This window comes from Gorilla gorilla, chromosome 13, assembly GCF_029281585.2.
Source record: "Gorilla gorilla gorilla isolate KB3781 chromosome 13, NHGRI_mGorGor1-v2.1_pri, whole genome shotgun sequence".
Classification (NCBI taxonomy): domain Eukaryota; kingdom Metazoa; phylum Chordata; class Mammalia; order Primates; family Hominidae; genus Gorilla; species Gorilla gorilla.
Genome location: NC_073237.2, coordinates 107,966,091 through 107,978,206, shown reverse-complemented (window position 1 = coordinate 107,978,206; position 12,116 = coordinate 107,966,091). Strand labels below are relative to the sequence as shown.

Genomic DNA, 12,116 nt, shown 5'->3' with positions numbered 1-12,116 from the left:
GAGAACACATGGACACAGGGAGGGGAACATCACACACCAGGGCCTGTTGTGGGGTTGGGAGCTAACGGAGGGATAGCATTAGGAGAAATACCTAATGTAAATGAAGGGTTGATGGGTGCAGCAAACCACCATAACATGTATATATCTATGTAACAAACCTACACGTTCTGCACATGTATCCCAGAACTTAAAGTATAAAAAAAAAAATGTGGTACATACACACCATGGAATAGTACCCAACCATAAAGAAGAATGAAATCATGTCCTTTGCAGTGACATGGATGCAGCTGGAGGCCATGATCTTAAGTGAATTAACTCAGGAATAGAAAACCAAATACTGCATGTTCTAGTGGAAGCTAAACATTGGGTATTCATAGACATAAAGATGGCAACAATAGAAACTGGGGGCTACTAGAGGAGGGAAGTGGCGGAAGGGGTTGAAAAACTAACTATTGAGTACTATGCTCAGTACCTGGGTGATGGAATCAGTCATAGCCCAAACCTCAGCATCATGCAATATACCCAGGTAACAAACCTGCCCATGTACTCCTAAATCTAAAATAAAAAGTTCAAATTATTTTTTTAATCACAAAAAACTACAAATAGCAAATACCAAAATATATAACAGATGTATAAGTGCTCCTTGGGATAAATATATGATAGACAATTAACTGTCATCATATCCCTGTCTCTGTTTCCACTCATTTCTATAGTGTACTCCTGTGGCTCACTAGTAATATAACCACAGTGGTAACACAAATTCCAGGTTCAAAGGTAACCTAAGAAAATCTGCTTTCTTACTTCTTGAATATTCCTTATAAAAAGAACAATAAGGGATGTAAAATAAATTTTTTAGAAAGACAGAAGACAAAGATATTTGGTTGGCTAGGAAAGAGAACAGATAAACAGACAATATCAAGCAAATACACACCAGTCCATCTTAGGCCTAGATGGTACCCACGGTGGAATAAGAATGTTAAATAAGATTAGGTCAGGTTAGTAGACAAAGAAAAGGGAGAAGATTTTATGAGGTCTTGAAATATCCATATAATGTATTAAATCTATAAAACTAGGTAAAGTCTTTATTGTGATTTGTAACTAATTTGAGATTAAAATAAAACATATTATTCATATTTGATATTCTTGATATCCAATAAATTATTATGATAATTCTGAAGTTGGAAATGCCATTGGAAAATGATAGCAATATGTTTGCTTGATGCAAGATTGCCACAAAACTTCAATTTGTAAAAAAATGAATGTTTAACAGTATAATTAAATGTATAGCAGTATAATTCTGAAGTGTAAGTAGCAATAACTATATCTGGAACCCATGCCAAGCGGTCAGGGTAGGGGTGCTTAAAGAGAGAATAATAAAGGAAAATAATGAGAAAACTGAAATAATGAACAGTTTCTATTCACCTGCTGAACATACCAGATTACCAGTAGAGAATATCTGAAAAGTGGCACTTGGATCCTATTCAGCCTACATATTATTGACTCATATGGTGTTTTAATTAGTTGACAACTTTTTTTTTTTTTTTTTTGAGACAGAGTCTTGCTCTGTTGCCCAGGTTGGCGTGATCTCAGCTCACTGCAACCTCTACCTCCTGGGTTCATGCAATTCTCCTGCCTCAGCCTCTCGAGTAGCTGGGACTACAGCCACGCGCCACCGTGCCTGGCTAATTTTTGTATTTTTAGTAGAGATGGGGTTTCGCCATGTTGGCCAAGCTGGTCTCAAACTGCTGACCTCAGGTGATCCACCCGCCTTGGCATCCCAAAGTGCTGGGATTATAGGCATGAGCCACCGTGCCCAGCCAGTTACCAACATTTAAAATTTGGCAGATTTCACATATATAATCTGTATTTTGAATTTATTTTTTAAATTCCAAAAACTGGACTCAGATTCTGATATGGCAACAGTTGGCTGGAGGTGTTAGCAGCTTACCACATTAGACAGACCATGCACTCTCCAGCTCGCCGTAGTTCCCAGGACTTACAAATTGAGTCCTGTTGTTACTTGACATCTGACCCTTTTGTCTTACATTTAGGTATAGTTAAGAGGAAAGTAAAATGTTTCTTATACCAATACCTCTAATAAAAGCAAAAAAAAAATTATAAACTACATTTTGGAAGGAAATAATACAAAGTTCATCTATACAAGCAAAGATTGTGATTTAAGCCATAGCCATACATTTTACTAATTTACATTATTTAGTTGGCCCTATAGGCATTTGTTTTTTTTCCAAATCAATTTTATGAAGTATAATTTACATAAAATGAACTGCACCTGTTTTATTTTTATTGCACTCACAGATATGGTTTATTAAGGGAAAGGACACATATTAGAATGAGCCAAAAAAAGAGATGCTTATGATGGAATGTAGGAAGGCTCCAAATGTGAAAATTTCATTGTCCCCAGGATGCACTACTCTTTTGTCACTGATACATCATAATATTCACAAATGTTGCCAATGCAGGAAGACTGCACCTATTTTAACTGTACAGTTTGATGAATTTTGACAAGTATATGCCTGTGAAACTACCACTACAATTAAGATGCAGAGTATTTCTATCATAAAAACGTTTCTTTATGCCCCTTTGCAGTCATTCTCCTTCCATCCCACCTCTCCTCCTCACTAATCTACCCCCCTGGTCCTTGACGACCACTGGTATACTTTCTGTCACTATGTATTATATGTTTCCCCTATCCTAGAATTTCACTTATGGAATGAAATAGTATAAGTTTGTTTGTGTCTGCCTTCTTCCACTGAGCATAACATTTCTGAGATTCATTCATGATGTTGTGTATCACTAGTTCGTTTATTTTTATTGTTAAAAAATTTTTCATTGTATGGATATACCACAGTTTGTTTATCAATTCCCCTGGGCTTTTCCCCCAGTTTTTTATTATTGTGAATAAAAGTTATAAATATTTTTGTGCAAGTCTTTTTGTGGAAACATGTTATTTCTCTCTTTAAATTTTTTTTATTTTTTAAAAATTAATTAGAAATGGGGTCTCAATCTCTTGGTCTCAAGCAATCCTCCCATCTGGTCCACCCAAAGTACTGGGATTACAGGTGTGAGCCACCATGCCAGGCCACACATTATCATTTCTCTTGAGTGAATATCTAGGAGTCAAATTGCTGAGTCTTATGTGTATGTTTACTTTTATAAATTACAAAGTAATTTCACCATTGCACATTTTCACCAGCAATGTGTGAGAGATCCAGTTACCCCATATCCTTGCTAACACTTGGTATTGGCAGTGTTTTAAATTTTAATCATTCTAATGGGTGTGTTGTGGTTATTTCATTGTGGTTTTAATTCTATTTCCCTGCTGACTAATGATGTTGGGTATCTTATTACATGTTCATTGGCCAATTGTATATAATTTTTTTTTAAAAAAATACAGGCACATCTCATTTTATTGTACTTCACTTTATTGTGCTTCACAGATAATTGTGTCTTTTACAAATGGAAGTTTTGTGGCAATCTTGTATCAAGCAATTCTTTTGCAGCCATTTTCCAACAGCATTTCCAACTTTAGAATTATCATCATAATTTATTAGATATCAAAAATATAAAATATGAATGATATGTTTTATTTTAATCTCATTAGTTATATATCACAATAAAGACTTTACATAATTTTATAGATTTAATACATTATATGGATATTTGAAGAACATGTGCTCACTTTGTGTCTCTGTCACATTTTGGTAATTATCACAATAGTAAGTATTTTTTTCTTATTATTATATCTGTTATAGTTATCTGTGCTCAGTTACCTTGATTTTAATTTTATAATTGTTTTGGGGTGCCATAGACCCTGCCCTTACAAAAAAGTGAATTGAATTAATAAATGTGTGTCTTCTGACTGCTCCACTAACCAGCTGTTCCCTCATCTCTCTCCCTTTCCTTGGCCCACTCTATGTCTGTCGAGACACAACGGTACTAAAATTAGGCCAATTAATAACCCTACAGTGGCCTGTAAGTCTTCAAGTGAAAGGAGGAGTTGCACAACTCTCACTTTAAATCAAAGGCTAGAAATGATTAAGTGAGAATGGTATGTTGAGAACCGACCTAGGCCAAAAGCTAGGTCTCTTGCTTTTGGCCAGTTGCCAAGTTGTGAATGCGAAGGAAAAATTCCTGAAGGAAATTAAAAGTGCTACTTTAGTGAACACACAAATGATAAGAAAGTTAAATAGCCTTATTGCTAATATGGAGAGGGTTTGAGTGGTCTAGATAGATCAAACCAGCCACAATATTCCCTTAAGCCAAAGCCCAGTACAATGCAAGGCTCTAACTCCTTTTGATTCTATGAAGGCTGAGAAGGTAAGGAGCTACAGAAGTTTGAAGCTAACAGAGATTGGTTCATGAAGTTTAAGGAAAAAAGTCATCTCTGTAACATAAAACTACAAGGTGAAGCAACAAGTGCAAATGTAGAAGCTGCAGCAAGTTATCCTGAAGATCTGGCCAATATTATTGATGAAGATGGCTACACTAAACAACAGATATTCAATGTAGATGAAACAGCATTCTATTTGAAGAAAGTGTTATCTAGGACTTTTATAGCTAGTAGGGAGCAGTCAATGTCTGGCTTCAGAGCTTCAAAGGGCAGGCTGACACTCCTATTAGGGGCTAATGCAGCTGTTGACTGTTGAAGCCAAAGCTCATTTACCATTCTGAAAATCCTAAGGCCCTTAAGAATTATGATAAGTCTACACTTTCTGTGCTCTATAAATGGAACAACAAAGCCAGAATGATAGCACATCTGTTTACAGCATGGCTTACAATATTTTAAGGCCACTGTTGAGACCTACTACTCAGAAAAAAAGATTCCTTTCAAAATATTACTGCTCATTGACAGTGTACCTGGTCATTCAAGAGCTCTGATGGAGATATACAAGAAGATTAATGTTGTTTTCATGTCTGCTAACACACATCCATTCTGCAGCCCATGGATCAAGGAGTCATTTCTACTTTCTAGTGTTATTATTTAAGAAATACATTTCATAAGGCCAGAGCTGCCATAGATAGTGATTCCTCTGATGGATCTAGTCAAAGTCAATTGAAATACTTTTGAGAAAGGATTCACCATTCTAGATGCCATTAAGAACATTCCTTATTCTTGGGAGGAGGCCAAAATATCAACATTAGCAAGATAGAAAAAAGTTGATTTGAACCTTCATGGATGATTTTGAAGGGTTCAAGACTTTAGTGGTGCAAGTACGTAACTACAGATGTGGTGGAAATAGCAAGAAAACTAGAATTAGAAGTGGAGCCTGAAGGTGTGGTTGAATTGCTGCAATCTCATGCCAAAACTTGAACAAATGAGGAGTTGTTTCTTACAGATGGGCAAAGAAAATGGTTTCTTGAGATAGAAGCTGTCCCTGGTGAAGATTCTGTGAACATTGTTGTAATGACAACAAAGGATTTGGAATGTTCCATAAACATAGTTGATAAAGTAGTGGCAGGGTCGGAGAGGATTGACTCCAATTTTTTTTTTTTTTTTGAGATCAAGTCTCACTCTCACCAGGCTGAAGTGCAGTAGCATGATCTTGGCTCACTGTACCCTCCGCCTCTCAGGTTCAAGCGATTCTCCTGCCTCAGCCTCGTGAGTAGCTGGGACTACAGGCATGCGCCACCATGCCCAGCTAATTTTTGTATTTTTAGTAGAGACGGGTTTCACCATGTTGGCCAGGATGGTCTCGATCTCTTGACCTCGTGATCCGCCTGCCTCGGCCTTCCCAAAGTGCTGGGATTATAGGCATGAGCCACGCTCCTGACCTTGACTCCAGTTTTGAAAGAAGTTCTTTCTACTCTGGGTAAATGCTGTCAAACAGCACATGCTACAGAAAAATCTTTCATGAAAAGAAAAGTCAGTCAGTGTGGCAAACTTCATTGTTGTCTTAGTTTAAGAAATTTCCACAGCCACACCAACCTTTAGCAACCACCACTCTGACAGTCAGCAGCTGTCAACATTGAGACAAGACCCCCTAGCCAGGCACAGTGGCTTTCACCTGTAATTCCAGCACTTGGGAGGCCAATGTGGGAGGATTACTTGAGCCCAAGAGTTCAAGATCAGTCTGGGCAACATAGCAAAACTTTGTCTCTCCTAAAAATAAAAATAAAAATAAAAGCCTGGCATGGTGGTATGCACCTGTAGTCTCAGCTGGTGGGAGGACTGCTTGGGCCCAGGAGTTGGAGGTTGCAGTGAGCTATGATTGTGGCACTGCATTCCAGCCTGGGCTACAGAGGAGGACCATGTCTCAAAAAGAAAAAAAAGAAAAAAGACCCCCCCACCTTTGCAAAAAGTTTATGAATTAGTAAAGGCTCAGATGATCATTAGCATTTTTGGGCAATAAAGTATTTTAAAATTAAAGTATGTACTTGTTTGTTTAGACATAATGCTATTGTACACAATACACTGCAGTATAGCATAAACATAACTTTTACATTTGTACTGGGAAATCAAAACATTTGTGTGACTCACCTTAACATATTTACTTTATTGTGATGGTTGAGAACTGAACCCACAATATCTCTGAGGTATTCCTGTAACAGCTTTATCAAGATACATTTCACATACCATACAATTGGCTCATTTAAAGTAAACCATTCCATGGTTTTTAATATAAGCCCAGAGTTGTGCAATCATCACCACAAACCGTTTTAGAAAACTTGTACCATCCCCAAAAGAAATCCTGTACCCATTAGTGGTCACTCCCCATTTTACTCAGCTCTGGAACCACTGTTCTCTCTCTATAGATTTGCCTTTTCTGGACATTTTATATAAATGGAATCATACAATATGTGGCCTTTTGTGACACTTCTTTCACTTAGCATGTTTTCAAGATTCATCTATTTTGTAGAATATGCATATCTTATGTGAACTATTGTTCAAGTCTTTTGCCAAATTTTTAATTGGGTTCCTTTTCAAATATAGAGTTATAAGGAGTTCTTTATATATTTTGGATACAGTCCTTTGTCAGTTATATGTATTGCAAGTATTTTTTTTCATTGTGGCTTTCCTGGTAGGTAAGTGTTTGACCCATGGAGTAACTGTTACCTGCAAGGGTATGATTCATAAGCCTATCAGCAAAAGGGCTTTACTGGAATGTCTTCTTTGCTTGGTAAACTAGCTCCTATAGTAAGAAAAAGGGTGCTAAATTATGATCCTTTTTAAAAATTTATTTTATTCAGACCAAAAATTGATTTTCAAAGCAGTAAACAAAGTGCTCGTAAAGATCAAATTACATTAATAAGAAACCACAACTAAAAGTTATTCAAATACCTAATAGAACACTCTTTTAGGTGTGGAAGTTACTTGTGTGTTTTTATTTTCTGTTTTCAGCATGTCTAGAACATAAAAGTCATTCTTCACCTATTGCACTTATTGATGAAAAATCTATAAATGCTCATTTATCACTTCCACAAAAGAGTCCATCTCTGGCAAAAGAAGTACCAGATCTATGTTTTTCTGATGACTATTTCTCTGATAAAGGAGCAGCAAAAGAAGAAAAACCAAAGAATGACCAAGAACCAGTAAACAGAATAATCCAAAAGAAAGAAAATAACGATCACTTTGAACTTGACTGCACAGGACTATCTATTAAATCACCTTCCTCTTCAATAATTAAAAAAGCATCTTTTGAACATGGCAAAAAACAAGAGAATGATTTGGACCTTTTGAGCGACTTTATTATGCTGCGAAATAAATATAAGACTTGCACCTCAAAGACTGAAGTCACAAACAGTGATGAAAAACATGGTAGGTAATTTAATAATATTTTGCCATAGATATGGTAGGCTCAAGGACTAAGTACATAATTTATTATAGAAGGCAAGGAGATAAAGTTCTTCTAGATAAAATTATGTTATTTTTTGTAGTCAAGGAAAATGTCATTGATTCTTGATACTTCTTGTATACAGATAGACATGGATATATAGGCATGATTTAGATACAGATACATATGTTTCAAAAAGTCTAAAAATGCATTTGAATTTATAACAAAAGCCACTATTTGTAAAACTTGCTTTCTACAACATGGCCTTACAAATTCATAGTATCTCTAACTTTTGTTGGTCAATTCTGCATTCTTTTTTCTCTTTTAGCTGTCAGTCCTGTCTCAGTATTTTAAATTATATTTTTATGTGTACTTGAAAGAAAACTTTCTGTCTACTTAATTGTTTCTTTCTAACATTACCTAACAGTTTCTGTTTGAGTTGTAACTGTCTTATATTCACTGCTTACAGCCACATCAAAGGTAATATAATGTGTCATATCATTTTACTTCTCATAAAAATAAAATAGGCATTCCAGAATAAGTTTGACATAGGTTACCCTGATGAAATAAATACAACAATATTTTTTTTATTGGCTGCTATTGTTTATTCCTAAAATCCAGTACACATTGATGCAACCTAATGACTAGGGACATTGGAAACTTTTGATATTTATATATTGTTACATTCAGAAACACCAGAAATATTTTCTAATGATCAATTTGTTTGATAAATCCTATTCTTTCTTTCTTCATAAGGTTAATAATATTATCATAAATACAGGTATCTTTATGCTTTATAAAGCGCTTTTACATCTATTGTCATATTTGATCTGTTTAGAAACATTGTTGAGGAATCAAAGTAGGTAGTATTACCGCATTTCACAGTTAAAGAATACAAAAATATTTATGTGACTTAGAGACAGTTAGGTCTTACTGTCTCATATACTATTAACAGACACAAGATCTTCAGTTCTTAATGTCATGATGGGTATATTTATTTTTCCAAAAGATGTGACAGCCTTTTATAAATCTGCTTAAAGTAATATTACTGGGGCTGGGCATGGTGGCTCACACCTCTAATCCCAGAACTTTGGAAGGCCGAGGCAGGAGGATTGTTTGAGGCCAAGAGTTTGAGACCGGCCTGAGCAACATAATGAGACCGCATCTCTAAAATTAGCCAAGTGTGGTGGCACACACATGTGATCTCAGCTACTCAGGAGGCTGAGGTGGGCAGATGCCTTAGCCCAGGAGTTTGAGGTTATGGTGAGCTGTCATTTTTTAAAAAGTAATATTACTGTGTCAATCAGTGCATTTCTCATGGTAAAAATGCAGAATAATATTTAAAGATTTCAGAATTTTGTGATCTTTTCTATTTCTACATATTCAACTTAAAGTTACTTTTTATGTAATAGTTTGGCCACCTTATAACTTACCTTACCAGATGACAATTCTGTATGTAACTGAGCTTTTTCTAACCAATATTTGGACCATAATTCAAGCATCGCTTCTGCATAAAAATAAGCAAAATATAAATAATTATTTTATAAATGTGATACAAAAGTAAGAATTTTTCAAAGATTTGTTATTCTCAGATTTGTTCATGTTTTCTGATTCTATTTATATTTGGTACAAAAAAGGAATCCACCCCAAAATTAACACTGACATCTTCTGGTTGCCATAGTGGTGATAATGGCTTATGATAGGGTATATTATCAACAGAAAGTGAGGGAAAGCAGCAAGAAATGAGGAAATGTAAAAAAGAATAAAAATAGAAAAGATCACAAAATTCTGAAATCTTTAAATATTATTTTATCTTTTCTTATTTAAAAAATTAGCCATTCATTTACTAAACAATTAAAAGAACATTAATGTTATGAGGGAATGCTTCTGTACTCCTGATGTTTCCTCAATTAAGTGTTAAGTTCCTGGCCTCTTTGCCTTTTTATACATCTCTCCAGAGGGGATGGAAAGAATGATCTAAATTGTAAGTCAAAATAATAAATTGGACATAAGCTGTGGGAATGGTTGCCCAAGAAGAACAGGAATTCTCCTTGGTTTTTCTATGTCATGACTCTTTTCTGGGCAGTGCCCCTGACCTCCTCCGCCCTCCCTGGACCCAGTGGGGTATCCTATCCCAGTCCAGCATACCCTAGGACTGGGTGGGTAACTCTGTCTAATTCTGGTGTTTAGTTAGCAAGCTCATTTGACTCTCAAACTAAATTCTATTCCCCAACTTAGCCTTTAATAGATCATACCAATGCACTCCAGCCTGGGTGACAGAGGGAGTCCCTGCCTTAATATTTTGGTGTATATTTTACTTTTTGTCTTATTTTACAGTTAACTCAGAGGCAAGAAATACTATAAATTCTTAGACCCCCTCAAAAATGTTAATAATTAATATTATTTGATCATATCTATTCTAATTACTTATGGTTAATTGAAAGTATTACTTGAAAATATCATTTTAATCTAGTTTAGAATATAGTCCATTATTATATTTTTAACCATGTATGTAAAGATGGTAATGTGTTTCTGGAATTATTTTGTAATCATATTACTGATGGATAATACTACTATATGGTTAGAATAACTAGATTTTTATGTGTATCTGTGTTTGTGTGTAAATCCTCTATAATACTTAGGAAAGAAGAAATCCTCTGTAATACCTAGGACAGAAAAAAACCTAACATTTATTAGATACTTTGTGCCTGGCACTAAATTACATATTAGAGATAAATATGATGCTGTTGCTGACCTTGAGAAGCTCACAGTATAATAAAGTAGGTCAGATATGCAGATAGATCATTTCAATTCAATGTGGCAAGTACCAGTAAAGAAGTCTTACAGAGTGCTGAAGAAACAAAAGGAGGAGCCCTTTGCTGGCCTGGAAGTAGGGTGGGCAGTTACATATGACTTTTTATAGAAGATGCCTGAGACCTGCAGGGTGCAGCAGTAAGACTAGGCCCAGGTCAGGCATGGTAGCTCATGCCTGTAATCCCAGCACTTTGGGTAGGCAGATCCCTTGAGCCCAGGAGTTTGAGACCAGCCTGGACAACACAGGGAGACCCTATCTCTACCAAAATAATAATAATAATAAATTTAAAAAATAAATTAGCCCAGGATGGTGGTGCATGCCTATGCTCCCAGCTACTTGGGAGGCTGAGGTGGGAGGATTGCTTGAGCCCAAGAGGTCAAGGCTGCAGTGAGCCCTGATCATACCAATGCATTCCAGCCTGGGTGACAGAGGAAGACACTGTCTTAAAGAAAAGAAAAGAAAAAGAATTGCCTGATTAAAAAAAGATGGAAATAGGGAAGGTTTGGGACAGAGGAGAGGGTTAGTAGTAGAAGAAAGGGTATGTGGAAAGTCACAGAGAAATTAAGTAGAACGGTACATACCTTCTGTGTCAGAAGCTGTACTTGGTGTTTAAAGCAGATATATTTATCCATATTTTACATATGAGGAAACTGAGTCAGAACTGAGTTCAAAATACTGATCTGATACCAAAGGTTTTTCCATTTTTACCATTCATCTTCCTACCTAGCAGTGTTAGTTCCATTGATCTGAATAGTTGTTCACTTTAATACTGATGTGTTTCAATGAAGAAATTTAACAACTGTGATCATATTTTAGAAAAAAAATTAAGGTAAAACAATATTAAGTTTCTCTTGAACAACAAAAATTTATATTTTTTATTGGAATTTCAAGATAAAGAAGCATGTTCTTTGACACTTCAAGAAGAAAGTCCTATTGTTCATATTAATAAAACCCTGGAGGAAATAAATCGGGAAAGGGGAACAGATAATGTCATTGAAATTCAAGCGTCAGGTATGTTATATGCTTTTAAAATGCATTCAGATTTGCTTAGTTTGAAAGTCCTTTCCTAGATAGCTAGGACATACCTCATTTTCCATGTCATTTTCTTCACTTGTTTCAGATATTTCTTCATTCCACTCCTACTTTCAAGTTATATCCCAACCTGGAATGCCCTGTTCACTACCCCTGCCTCTCCCCATTGCCCTACCCAAGCGACTCAGTGTTATTTCTTCTTTCATTTAAACTGCTGCTGCTTCCTTATATCAATCTGAGAACAACTGTACCTCCTCGGACTCTTCTGCCCAGTCTGGAAAATGAACTGCTAATCATGCTCTCTCTGTTCTCTTACCTGCTATCAGAGTGATGTAAATAAGTTTCTATTGATTCCTATATTGATTTTTTTTGTTATGCTATAAAGAAGAGTATTCTTTGTCTCCTAAAGAACAACCTGCTTAAGAACATCAGATTCATTATTAAAATCAATAAAGAAATATGACCCAGGTTCTCAA

General features: G+C 35.7%; 1 protein-coding gene across 6 annotated transcripts in view; it reads left to right on the top strand.

The window, feature by feature from the left end:
- SHOC1 (shortage in chiasmata 1) overlaps nucleotides 1–12,116 on the top strand; it is a 113,981-nt gene that overhangs the window by 65,191 nt on the left and 36,674 nt on the right. For all 6 annotated transcript variants that reach the window (XM_055350397.2, XM_063696993.1, XM_031014181.3 and 3 more), the window contains 2 exons: nucleotides 7,361–7,777; nucleotides 11,500–11,619. In XM_055350397.2, coding sequence (XP_055206372.2) covers nucleotides 7,361–7,777; nucleotides 11,500–11,619 — 537 coding nt within the window. The remainder of the gene's footprint in view (nucleotides 1–7,360; nucleotides 7,778–11,499; nucleotides 11,620–12,116) is intronic.